The sequence below is a fragment of the Rhagoletis pomonella genome, unplaced genomic scaffold (genome assembly GCF_013731165.1).
Source record: "Rhagoletis pomonella isolate Grant_MI unplaced genomic scaffold, Rhpom_1.0 Rhpom_scaffold_00003, whole genome shotgun sequence".
NCBI lineage: Eukaryota > Metazoa > Arthropoda > Insecta > Diptera > Tephritidae > Rhagoletis > Rhagoletis pomonella.
This window is the reverse complement of record NW_023458557.1, coordinates 4,463,316-4,477,231: the sequence shown is the minus strand read 5'-3', so window position 1 is coordinate 4,477,231 and position 13,916 is coordinate 4,463,316. Positions and strand designations below refer to the sequence as shown.

At 35.3% G+C, this 13,916-nt stretch overlaps 2 protein-coding genes across 2 annotated transcripts in view; one reads left to right on the top strand and one right to left on the bottom strand.

The window, feature by feature from the left end:
• LOC118734994 (protein ANTAGONIST OF LIKE HETEROCHROMATIN PROTEIN 1-like) overlaps window positions 1–8,732 on the top strand; it is a 25,938-nt gene extending 17,206 nt beyond the window's left edge. Inside the window, exon 4 of the mRNA XM_036464590.1 lies at window positions 7,927–8,732. The gene's annotated coding sequence lies outside the window, so the exon portion shown is untranslated. The remainder of the gene's footprint in view (window positions 1–7,926) is intronic.
• LOC118734993 (protein ALP1-like) lies at window positions 6,861–9,517 on the bottom strand. Its single transcript, XM_036464589.1, has 3 exons — window positions 8,926–9,517; window positions 8,762–8,870; window positions 6,861–7,686 (listed from the first exon to the last, which is right to left on the bottom strand). The coding sequence occupies exons 1-3, from the start codon at window positions 9,342–9,344 to the stop codon at window positions 7,003–7,005; spliced, it is 1,212 nt and encodes a 403-aa protein (XP_036320482.1). The 5' UTR covers window positions 9,345–9,517; the 3' UTR covers window positions 6,861–7,002.
• Between the last annotated feature and the right edge of the window lie 4,399 nt (window positions 9,518–13,916).

Genomic DNA, 13,916 nt, shown 5'->3' with positions numbered 1-13,916 from the left:
GAAAATGCTAATTTTACTACATCAGAAAATGTTCATGAAGACACTTTTATGCTGCAAAACAGCAATATACAAAATGAGGGCCGTAGAATAAGGGATGAGATAGCTAATAGTCTTTAAGCAATAATGCATTATATAGTATTATCTATGTTCCATGCAAACTTTGAATTTTTTTATGAAGAAGAGAGAAACAGAGGTATGTATTAATGCATAAAAGGTATTAAAGCAAATAGTTTATGTGTTTATGGAAACACCAACAACGAAAATGCAAATAGTTTACTCCCTGCATTTACATACGTGTTTTACGACTTCTTTTTTAATTACAGATAATTAATGCACGCGTTTTGTATGTAATGCATTTTACCAAACTTGTGTATGAACAAGCTATTGAGCAACAATACAAGAGAGGACACCACTTGGGAACGGGTGACGTAATCTTAGTGCTAGATAAAAAATTTGGGATCGTACTTTCGTATTGCTCATGCTATATGATCAGGATTAGGAGCTGGTTAAATAGGCAAAGGAAACAAAACATAAGGTGCGAGTGCTTGACTATTATCCAATGTATACACCTTACATTCGAACCGATGATGCAGAGACAGTCGACGAAAAAGTCTTTGCTTTGGGTGATTTAAAACCTAATGAATTTGTGACAGCCATAGTTAAATAACGTGTCGCTTAAGTCGGAGGTTAGGCTTTGCAGGTTGCTAAGTAAAAGTTAAGTGAAGGAAATTAATGATGATTATTGAAGCATGAGGGAAATATGAATATTCCCTTTTTGCTTTGAATAATTCTTCTGCAGGTATCATCGGGAACCGTATCTTGCTCCAGTACCCATTTAACCAACAACGGGCACATGTCAAGAATGTCAATGAGGATTTTGTGAAATTGCTGATTCTGCTAGGAAACCATGGCAAGCTGGTGAAAGTGCATACGAAAATGTTGCATTCAAAAGTGCGAATATTCAACTAACGCCAAAACAAGTGGTATATGTGAAAATGCTGGACAAAAAACCAGAATCTATTGTCCGGTACGATGGAAAACCGGTTTATTGACAACAGGTTTACGTGGTTAAGTGGCACTTAAACATTTAGATGAATACTCTGAGAGTTTTAAAGAAATTTACTACCGAATAATTTAAATTTTTAAGCCTGTTGGGGATAACAATTTTTGCTTTTATTTAGTTAGGTGTTAAATTCAATTACGAAAAATTTCAGCCTTTTGAGGTACTTAGGCGGGTTGGGTACTTAAAAGAACCCTCTTAAGTACCTCGATGCGGGTACTTAAGCGAAGATAATTATTGATGTAGTTACATCTTTTACTTATCTAAGATTTTTTAATTAAAATACAGTTCATTCCCTAACAAATACCATGTAAACCTAAGCTTAAGATTTTATAGAACACTTAAAGGAAAAAATTCATCAAATTTTAAAATTTTTTTCTCAGATGTGTTTTTTGAGCATACAGTTTTATAGCCCATTCAATTCTTGTGTGATAATGTGCAAGTTTCAAGTGGCTAAAAACTACCATTGATTTTTTATAATTGTTTTGCCGAAGGTGTGTAACGCTGCTACTGATATGGAAAATATGTAAATATTTTAAGGAATTTTAAAGGAGCACTTAAAAGGGGAAAATTATAGGTAAAATGGTAAATGGGCTACGAAAAATTGAGGTACTCAGGCGGGTTGGGTAAATAAGCGGGGAGGTACTTGAGAGAGGGATTTTCGTCAGATTGCATTCACATTGCCAAAAAATGTTGGTTACTTAAGCGGGTTAAGTACTTAAGCGGGGGGGTACTTAAGCGGGTTTCGCTGTACAAATAACAGATTTACATACAGTCACTCACAAAAGTATTCGTAATTTAGTTTTAGAAAGTTCAGTAAGTTGAAAATTTGTCGAGTTTTCCTAAATTTTGTAAAACCTTTGAATCATTATTTTATATACCACTAGATGCAAAAACTTACGAAAGAAATGTACAAAAAACATTGCAAATATTTAAAAAAAACACCGTACGGAAACATATTCTGGCTAGTTTGTGCCTACAAGTAAATAATTCGGTATTATTTATATACATTTACAAAAGTTTCTTTCAAAATTATAGAAAACTAAAACATTCATTCTTGGGAATACTTATAAAACTAATTTGTACTCAAAATGTGAAGGTACATATCGCTAGCTTAGAGTGAAAAGTTGCTAAGTCCACTTATTATGAAAACTCATATCTTGATATAAGATGCTAGAGAAATTGAATACGCATCGTTTCGAAAATTATAAAGGTACTTGTTTTATTTTTTCCTCTTCATAAGCAATAAAAGGAAAATTTGCTAAGTCCAAAAGAAGCACCACAAATCCGATAAGGCGAAAATAATACGACATCTTTTAATAAATATTGAATCCTTCTGATTCTTATGGAGTTTTGCTGTGCTTCAAACGCGCAAAATGTTTGATTCAAAGTCTTGCGAAATAGTTAAAGAAAATGGCTATAGGAAGATTTTTTCCTCTCCTGTAAAATTTTTAAAATGGGACTTAGCAACTTTTCTTTCTAAGCTAGCGATTTATGAAATTAAAAAGGTTCACAACAGCAAGTCTTATAGTTATTCCGAATCTCCTCTTCACGTTTTCTAGCAATTCAATAATTTTAGCATTAAAGGTCGTAAACTCCTGCGTTAAGTTATTAACGACATTAATTAATAGCCTATTCGATTAATTTCCTTCCTGTTGAATTTTTAACATTGCATCCATTTTATTTCGGACGTCCTGCTTCCATTCCTTATCCAACTGCATAAATTTGTTTAGACGCTCACTTGTGGTTTTCTTCGCTGTCGGGTTTTGAACTTGCGGACATTCAAAACGTGGACGTTTCGCAGAAGTTGAAGGCATGTCATCGTCACTAGATATGAGGTACTCTTCCTCGAGACCAAGTGCTGATCCTGAGACACCTTCAACACTTTGCACCATTCCGCAAATACGCACAATACTCTCCTCGGTCTGGGTCAGTGTATTCTTGGAGAAGGGTCCTCCACCAGTGCGCGTTCCAACTTCTTCTTCACCTCACTCTTCCAGTCCGTCCATACCTGAAATTAGAAGAAAATTAGAGAGTAACGAAGGGTTTGGCCATTATGCACGAGTACGCTTTGTTGATTGCCTTTTTCCAACCAGTTATATCCTTTGTAGGCGGGCCAGCACAGTGATTCGGATAGTTGCTGCCAAAGGGAGTCTACTAGTTGTTTATCCTTTTTTGTAAAGTCCTTGGCGATGTCCGTGTACTTCTCCATAAATTGCAGGAGTATATCATTTTGTGCCCTATTCTTATGTTTTCCCCTGGAAATACATATGTATATAATTTTATTATTAAAAAGGAAGTGAATTTCATACCAAATATAATACATTTACTTACATTTTAAGAAAATAACCAGCTACTTCAATGCATAGCACAAACAAATAAGCAAAAATAGTAGGCTTTGAATGACCGTTTTAATTCCGATCACAAAACCGACAAACTTGGATTCTGCGACAGCCAAAACCGATAAACACAATTTTCGAACATAAAAATTGATAAGATCGGATTTCGCGACACTTAACGAGAAAAGTTGACGGATTCAAATCCGATAAGGAGAACATCGGATTCCACGACATAGCTGATAGTATGTGTCTCCCCATCTATATTTTGGTATATCAACTGTATTAATTGATCAAACTTTGATTGCGTTTTCCCACAAAATTAAAATTTTGAAATAAGTCTGTAAATTGACTTTTACGGGTTTAGTGTGTATCGAAAAATATTTTTTGTAAGATCTCTATATATGATTTTCAGATGGCGATTTTTTGCGTACTGGTTGCCGTCACAAAGCATTTGAACCATTAAATCTGTTTTCTATACCTTCGTTAATACTATTCATATATGTGAATATTTATTTATAGCAAAACCAATGGTTTAAATGAGTAATTTACTCGCTTAAATCAGCAGAATATTTCAGGTGAAGCTCTCTGACCTAAAGCTAGAGATATTAAACAAATGGGCCAGTTAAATACGGGAAGAAAGGCAGCTCCCTACTGTAACTGAAATTCGCGTGTTTTATAAAAATCGTGAATTTTCTTGTGATAGTCATTAGGCGGCACTTTGTCTGTGTATAAAATATATACATATCGTGTCCTGAAATGCAAAAGGACGTAACAAACATCATCGTTGAAATGCAAAAAGTCATAACTAATAAAAAATTCTAGCTTCACTTTTTGATTTATATGTTGGATTTAATCGAACTACAACTCTCCACATCATTTTATGAAAAAAAGATATTAGTCCCAATTTTTTCTATTTCATTTACGATGTTGTTACGTCTTTTTGCATTTCAGGTGACGATATACTTATTTACTTCAGAAGAAGAATTCTATGTTATAGGACAACGTGCCACTTAACATTTCTAAAATGTCGTTTTGAGAAAACACCACGTACCTTTTTATTTAATAATGGTTTTTTGTTGAACACAACCAATCACAGGCAAAAAATGTATACGCCCGGGTGTAATTTTTTGTGTTTGTGTATTTGGGTCTGTGTAAAAAATGCTGACCTTTAAAAATTATTTTAATGGTCAGTCCGGGATAATCCGGTAATTCTCTAGTACAGGGTAACAACCGCTAAAAAAGATCCGGAAACGTCGGGAGGGGCACCAATCGACGCGTTTCGGTCCCCGTATTAACAATCCGGAGGGAGGCTAATATTATTAACCATTTAAAAGTTATAAACAAAAAACTTTTTTAAATCTCGTTGTTTTGTATGGGCAATTACCCCGACAAAGATTCACTAAATCACCTGCTCTCACTTTTTAAACACTATTAAAATATATAATTTGACTTAATTATTAAACAAACACATAGTTTTATCAACCTAAGATAGATTATTTTGTTACTAAAAAGAAGTTGGCAATCTTTGCGAACTGAAACGCGAGATTCCAAAGTAGCTATAGTACTGCCACTATATTAGTATTTCGTAATAATTCACTTTTCCCTACAAGGGGAGTGCAGTGTTCAATGCTTTTCGGTATCTTCTTTCGTTTGATATATATATTATATATATAAGTAATGAAAATTTTTAATAAAAAATCGCGCGGCGCTTTTTCCATAAAAATCAGTACTTCGATAAATAATGAAAATTTTTAATAAAAAATCGCGCGATATTTTATTTAAAATTTTCGCCTGCGGCGCTTTTTCCATTAAAATCAATACTTCCATAAATAATGAAAGGTTGCAATGGTAAAATCGCACTTGTGGCACTCCATGCCGCTTACTTTTAATTTCAGTTTAAATAACTGTAAACCACAAAAATAGCGCTGCCATGGTATAGCGAAATTCGCTATTATATTTTGGTTAGAATATTTTATTTAGGTGAAAGTAAAAAAAGAGGAAGAAGTGTATAGTGTAAACCGAGGGTAATAGCGCAAATGAAATGTGAAATAAAGTGGCAATACCAGCGATTTGAGGTTATAATAATTTTGGCAGGCGCAAGTTTGTTTACTCTGTTTTGAATATGTAAATGATTTTGTTTGCATAAAACAATAACCGGCGACGTTTAAGGGCCGGTTACTCAATGTCTGGTTAACACTAATCTGCGGTTAAACATCGTTATCGACGTCTTCGAGCCCATGCATACAAGAGGGAGTCGGTGACGTCGATAACTATGTTTAACCGCAGATTAGTGTTAACCAGACATTGAGTAACCGGCCCTAAGTCGTGTTTTAAAAGTGGAAACTGGTGATTTAGTGCATTTTTGACGTGGTAATCGCTCATAGAAAACAACGAAATTAAAAAAACAGTTTTTTGTTTATAACTTTTAAATGGCAAATAATATTAGCCCTCCCCCTCCGGACTGTTAATAGGGGGGCCGAAACGTCGTTTGGTACCCCTCCCGGACCTTTTTAAGCGGTTGTTACGCTATACTAGAGAATTACCGATACTCCTTACTAATATTATAAATACGAAGGTAAGTTTTTTTGTTATGCTTTAACTACTCAGTCGATGATAATGAAATTTCGTACACTGGTGTCATTTAGCCCAACTTAAGAGATAGGGTGTAGCACCATTTTTGGATGCAATTGGTGCCGTAGAATTATTCACTTCCCGCTCTATGTAGAGGCGAAAGAGTTCCCAGTTGGTTTTTCTGCGATTTCTGTAATCATGGTATGTTACTCTTTGGGCCATGTCTCACGATCAATATTTATTGACGTGATCCAAGTATCGCGATATTTATTGACTGTGTAGCATGCAATATTGATGGATCGTGATCCATATCGCAAAATTTCTAGAAATTTTGAAATCTGGATCGCGGATCGCAGTACTGTCAATAAATATTGAACGTGTAGCATATTTCGTTCCCGATACTTCAATACGTGTGTATTAAAGGCGAACCGTTAATTATTGGATTAATTATTTATTTGGCAGTGGTAATTTTTAATAATGTCGGACGACGAAAGCGCACATATCCAGCCGGCGGTGTTGGGATTAACGAATGACCAAAGGTGTTTGAAGGAGTTTATCCTACAATTGGAAAGTATGCCGGAATTGTGGGATCCTTCGTCCAAAAGCTACATGAATAAAATAAAAAGAACGGCCAGACATGAGAAATTATTACTAATCTTAAAAAAAATTAATGATAACGCCACTGTAGGTGATGTCCGAAAAAAAATAAATTCTTTACGATCAAATTATCGCAAGGAATTCAAAAAAATTATTGACTCCAAGCGCTCCGGAGCTGGTACAGAAGACGTTTATATTCCAAAGTCTTGGATATTTAACGCTCTTCACTTTTTAAATAAAAATGAGAAGCCTGTTGACCTGGTTAGTAAATTTGTTTTAAAGATTTCCTTGAATTCAACTCATACTCTAGTGAATACCTAGCTATAAAGGTGGAAAGAAAAGAAAGTAGTATGTAGATTGTCTGTTGTTTTAAGTGAAAACTTTTATTATTCTTTTTTTTCATATACATAAGTGATAAAAATTGAGTGGCGAAAGTTAGCATCTATATTCGTCATTGTAATATTTGCAAAATTTGTCTCTTATAGTTTTGGCACATCTTGTTGAATTTCGCGCCGAACTGCTTTGTACGGTGGTTAATTGAAAATTATACTCATTGGAATTTGGTGCCTGATAATTAGAATCTTTCTGCGGGCTGAGACTTATGGCTTTCTGGAAAACTCCAAATTTATTGGCGAGGATACCAAACGCACACTCAATGACACATCTAGCCTTCGATAACCGTTTATTAAACAATTGCTCTTCTTGTGATACTCTTTTTTGAGGATAAGGCTTCATAATGTTAGGGCCTAGCGCGAAAGCTTCGTCTCCTATAAAAACATGTGGGAATGATTCCGAGGTGTTTGGCAATGGTGTCCATTCCGGTATATTTAAACGATTTTGTTGCAAACGCTCCGAGAATTTAGTGTAAAACAAGACACCACCATCAGACACGCGTCCATTGCATCCAATATCAACCATGACAAATTCCTTTTTAGCATTCGCAATAGCCATAAGAACGATACTGTATGTTCCTTTATAGTTATAATATAGCGCTCCCGAACCATTTGGACGCTTTATTTTTACGTGTTTCCCATCAACTGCGCCGATGCAGTTATAAAAATTATGTAATACACGAAATTCATCAGAAACACTTCTCCACTCTTCTGCTGTACTAGGCATCTAAAAATAGAAATTTGAAATCCATTTTATAAATAAAATATAAAATTAACTCTCAGTTTCACCAATCAATTTTAAAATTTATCAGACCGTTAAAATTTAAAATGACAAATTTTCCGAACTACATTTTATCATTTTAAATTTTAACAGGCTGATAATTTTAAAATTGATTGGTGCAAACGGGCATAAATGTAAAGATTTAAAATCAATTTTATTAATTAACAATAATTTTCTTTCTTTCAGAACCAGGTAGAATCGCAAAATGTGGACGAATTGGTGCAAGTTGAGGAGCAGACAAATAGAGAGGACTTATCTAACACTTCCTTTTCATCTATTAGCGAGTTGGCTCCTCCTCGGAAAAACAAAAAAAATTGTGCAGTGGGTAAACAAAACCAGCTAATTGAAAAGGCATGTGCAGACAATAGCACCCCAAAGTTCTACAAACATAAACGCAACGGCATTATACTGGAGTGAAAAATTAGAGCATCTAAATCCAACGCAGCGTATGCTAGCTGAAAAATGAATTAGTGATATTTTATTTGAAGCAGAACTGGGTAACTTGAGACGTAACTCTGTTAAAATAATTGTATATCCAGACGCTTGCAACACGGATGTGTCATCAGCTCCGACACCACAACCCACAATGTATAATCAATTACCACCATTACCACGTTTCTCTGAATCATCACCGCAACCAGATATTAAAGCTATTCGAGTCCAAAGACCGCCACCTATTTATGTACCACCGCCAACACCTTCACCAGACTCCAATTTTGGAATGCCTCTGCAGAGTGAATATATAACACCTAACTACCCACATACTCCGTCTCCTATTCTATCTTCGCAATCTAGTTTTTCCTCGCAATTGCCTCCAAGTGGCCAAGCAATGCTAATATACAATACTGAAGTAGGTGCCACTGAAGAAATAAAAAGCACAGAGGAATACTCACTAAGATCTCTTTCATCATTCCCTGGCAACTAAAATTATTACATAAATCATATGTATTTATTTGCACAGATTTCTGAATAAATTATAACAAAATACCATATGTACATGTGTATCATTTAGTACACTTACTTTAATGCAGTTTCGAAGAGCGTATATCAAAGCTTCACATGAATCCATGATCGCTTCGCTTATTGCTTGCCGCGACATAATCGCTGTATACCGCACCTGCTTAAAGTAGCTGTAAAATAATCACAATAAGTTGTGAACAAATATCATTAGACTTGGGTACATACCTTCCTGTTGCTAAATAATGCAAAGTCACCGCCAGTTTTTCTTTTGGCGAAATTGCAGCTCTCATAACTGTATCTTGTTTAGTTATATATGGGCTGATTAATTCAAGAATATGGTCGAAACTTTCAGTGGAGATCCGAAAGTAATTTTCGTAGTCGCTTAATTCCTTGCAAAGTCGAATCGAATCCAATAATCTCAAATGAGTGTACCTATGCCGCTCCAGGTACCATCTTCGACTCCAATACTTCCTCTTTGTTTCTTTTTTTTTAATGAAAATGCCAGTAATATGGCTAAACACGCTCTTTTTGAATTTTCTTGTATTTTTCTTATTTAAAAACGACTTGCACAGTTCAAAAGTTTGAAAATAATGACGCGATAAATATTGAAGGTGTAGCATAGCAGAGAGTGGAGCATCATGCATCAATATGGATCACGATACTGGATCGCGATCCATATTGATCGTGAGACAGGGCCCTTTGGGCTTCTATATCGAATCTAATATTTCAGTGGTCCGAAATAGATACCTCATTTCAGTGGTGGCAAACTATCGATACTATTGATGGTTTTGTTTTTTTTTTACTATCGATAGTTTTTCAAAACTATCGAGCATATTCGCTATCATAGGCATCAGTATGGTTATTTCTCTCTTCATCAATGAGATTATTACTCACGGTATTTAAATCTAACTAAATAGAATTATATGTTAAATGAAAGGTAAATTTATGCTGTTTTTGTGCTCCATTTAACTGTTATGGTTTGGGTATCGTTAATTACACATGTTTTTTAGTAAAATTGGTTTTGTTTTATCAAAAAATATATTTTGATATTAGATGATTTTTCTTAAAATTTATGCAAATGAAGTATATAAATGTGCCTATTAGAAAAAGGGAATTTTATTTACCTTTCCAACGATACCAGTTTTTTGAAATTAGGTTAAGAATTTTTCGAAATATAGCCTTCTAAATTTTCGAAAATTCCCCTTTCGCCCCTCTTTAGCCCCGAAAATATAAGCTTGCATCAAAAAATTTTTATTTTACTAAAATTAGAAAAATACGGCGGACCACACCCGCTTTACAAAGTGTCCCATTGTACCTGTACCTTGCTGAGCGTTCTTGTTCATGTGGTAGCGGTGTCATGAGCCATGGCTCAATTGGCTACCCGGAATCTCCTATAACACATATGACTGTTACTACGTTTATACGTAAGCTATTTGCAAATACCTAACTCACTGTAGTATGTATCATGGTGCAATAATAAGTTTATAAGTTACAATAGGCGTGTTTTATTTGACGACAAATTTAAGCTATTAGCTTATTTTGCATGGAAGACTTAGGGCCGGTTACTCAATGTCTGGTTAACGCTAATCTCCCGTTAAACATAGTTATCGACGTTACCGACTCCCTGTTGTATGCATGGAGTCGAAGACGTCGATAACGATGTTTAACCGCAGATTAGTGTTAACCTGGTTATCACTACTTGCCGGTTAGACATCATTATCGACGATTTCGACATCATGCGTATAACATGTGATCGATAAAGCAGTCGTTGTATCTAACCGCAGCTTCTACCTCCGATTTGTGCTAATCAGACATTGAACAACCGGCCCTTAGGTTACTCAATGTCTGGTTAACACTAATCTGCGGTTAAACATCGTTATCGACGTCTTCGACTCCATGCATATAACAGGGAGTCGGTAACGTCGATAACGCAGATTAGTGTTAACCAGACATTGAGTAACCGGCCCTTAGCCAACATAACTATATTGGCTAAGCCTTCCATACAAAATAAGCTTAAATTTCATATATTCAGGCTTATAAGGCTGTAATTATACATTTTTCTACATAAAATTTGAAATAGTATGCACAAACGGATTAAAAGTAGTAAATAATTAGTACCTTTTCTACCTCTTTAAAATGCGTGACCGGAATAGACCTACCCAAAAACTGAGGTTAAGTTACTGACAATACCTTGTTATTAAGTTTTTTCCCGTACGCAACGCGGGATCCCGCGGGTGCCCAAAATAGCCCAGAAATCATTTTCGTTCTCAACAAAATGGGTTATAGAGAGCGAAAATTGTGACGTATTGGATCGTAAGTGTCTTCTTCTTCCTGCCCGAAACAGCCCGGACCTTTTCTCCAGGTAAAAATGGATAAAGTGTCAAAGTGCATATCAGCTGTTTTGTGTTTACATGTTGCCTGCATTTACTTGGTGCTTTTAAGGAATAGTGAATGTATTTTTATTACTTAAAACCAAATTTGTGGAATAAAAATTCAATTTCCACGAGTTTGCATTTAGGTGACAAAAACAAAAACAACCCGAATCAGCTGTTTCTCAAATTCTGGGCCCGATATTTTTTTTTTTGCGTTCCCGTACTTCTGGATTGTGTTCCATTTTTGAGAGCAACCCTTTCGCTTATTCTCTAATTACCGGATCCGGTCCGGATTGTTAGGGAAAGAACCATTTATTACACCATTGTCGAGGAGAAAATCGTTTTCAAACGCCCTGGATTAAGTCTGATTTTTACCACGTTTATGTAACAGAATTCATGAATTCTTCATTGAATTAATTCAAAAATGATAGTTCGCGAATTCATGAAATAAAGTGTCTTGAAAATGTGGCAATAGACTGGCGAGAAACTAAACAGTAGGGTTGTGACTTTCTTGGCCTCCTCTAGAATTTGCAAAAGTCGTTGGTACCAGGCAATGAGCCATATTATATTTAAATTGGTGATAATATATTTTCAGTTTATTCTATTTGAATTTATTTTATATTTCAACGATTCCACATAACTTTTCCAGTGTTTTAAATCATGGTTATGCCACTCAAGCTTTTTAATCGAAAAACATCATAACCCTAGTAAACAGCTGTTTGTGAAACCTGGCGTTGCCGGACTTGCACTTCACGATTTCATGAAATGATGCCGAATTCATAACTTTCGTGTGTAACTGAATTCAGAAATGGTGTTAATGCAGCCAATTTTAACCCAAATTCATGAAATGAATTCGTGAATTAGCGTACGCATAAACGTAGTATTTGATTACGAGCAATAAGTAAAACAGCTTAGATTTTGTGTGATTACCCAAGTATTTATTGATCACGTCGCTTATAGTAGTACGTAATAAAATTAATTTAAGTTTTAATCCAAGCGTAAAATGTTTAAATTATTTCAGTTTAGGTTAAGCGTATATCGAAACTACGAGACCTGTCGCTTAAATTTCTCTTAGAACAATGAATTCTAAAGAACAGCACATGGATTCATGGGCGTAGTCAGAGCATAATTTAGGGGAGATTATTTGAAATGTAAATTTAATAATAATAATTTACCTTATTAATTTTTCTCTTTTTAACCAACTTCAAAAGGAGGTTATCAATTCATCGGAATATATTTTTATGTATGTTACCTCATAACATTGGACCACATTACTCAGTGGGAAAATGTAATGTATGATTTGGGGCGGCAAATGTTAAATCTGTTTTTGATAGACTTTTTTTAACTGATTACGAATCCGTAATTATAAAGATTCCATCACGTACAGATTTTGAGAAAATCGTGGTCAAAGTGTCAAAAAATCGGGTTTTTTTTCAATATTTGAGAAGCTCGAGCAAAGAGTAAAAATGTGGTAGAACCTTCCACTTAGGCTTAACTTAAAGCTAGAACCCTAGGCTACTGCCCCTGAGTTTTTTTTTGCTGTTCAATAAAGGACTATAAGTTATCTTAGGGTCATGGCGAAGAGATGGTATTTTTAGGGATTGTAGTCGAAAGTTCAAGCCTTAATTTAAGCTTAAGTGGAAGGTTCTATCACCTTTTGTTTAATTGCGGCAGGGACTCAAACTTCGCCAAAAGTCAAATTTTACTGCTCAATAAATGACTATAAGTGACCATAAATTCAATTTGCAGGAATGGTATTTTCAAGGATAGTAGTCGAGGGTTCTTGCTTTAATCTAGGCCTAAGTGGAAGGTTCTATCACCTTTTTACTCTTTGCTAGAGCTTCTCAAATATTGCAAAAGCCCGATTTTTTGACACTTTGACCTCGATTTTCTCAAAAGCTGTACGTGTTGGATCCTTTGTACTTGCGGATTCGTAATCAGCACAAAAAAGTCTATCAAAAATAGCTTTAACATTTGACGCACCAACATTTTTTTTTCGTTTTTTTTGGCCTGTGTAATCAGTAAAACAGCTTTTTTCACATTCGAAAATACATTTTCCCCCTCACCGCGATGTCCTAGAAAAGTGGGGCATTCATTTTTGCTTTACCAGTAATGCAGGAATGAATGTGATTCAGTACCAATTCTTTTTTCTTTTTGGTTGTTTGTTTCCGACAGGGTAGGAGTATGATGTATTGTGGAACGATTTTCCGTCATCCCTTGTCAAATTTGGTTTGGAGACTACCGGTTTCGGCGTTGTGCCATCTTCAGTGTCATTTTTCGTTCTGAATAGTTCGTGTTTCCTTCCGCTTTTTATGTATTCGTGTTACTATCTGTTTTAACTGTCATTAGGTCATGCATACCCATCTAGGTGCGACCGCTTTTGTTTCATTATCTCACACGTAGGTGCTTTTTGGTTGCTTGTATTCGCCGGCGGATAGAAATCCGTTACTTTTATTTTCTTGGTTTTCATGATTGCGTCGGTTTGTGTTCCGTTATTTAGCAGGTATTAGGTTTCTTGCTTGTGCCGGCAGATAGAAATCCGTTATTTGTATCCATTGTTTCTGGCGATAGCATATATTGTGTCTAGCTATCTCCTGTGTGCTTCCTTAGTTAATGGGGTTCGCTCAAGTCTAGTTAATAATTGTCTATATGCTGCGTTTTTGTGTTGTTGTGGGTGGTTAGAGGTTTCATGTATTACTGTGTCGGTCGCTGTGGGCTTTCTGTATATCTCGTATTCCAGTCTGTTGGTGGTCTTGTTTATTTTAATAGTTAGATCCAAATAGTTGAGTTTTCCATTCTCTTCCTTATCCATCGTGATTGCTATATTTTTGTGTTGTTCATTAA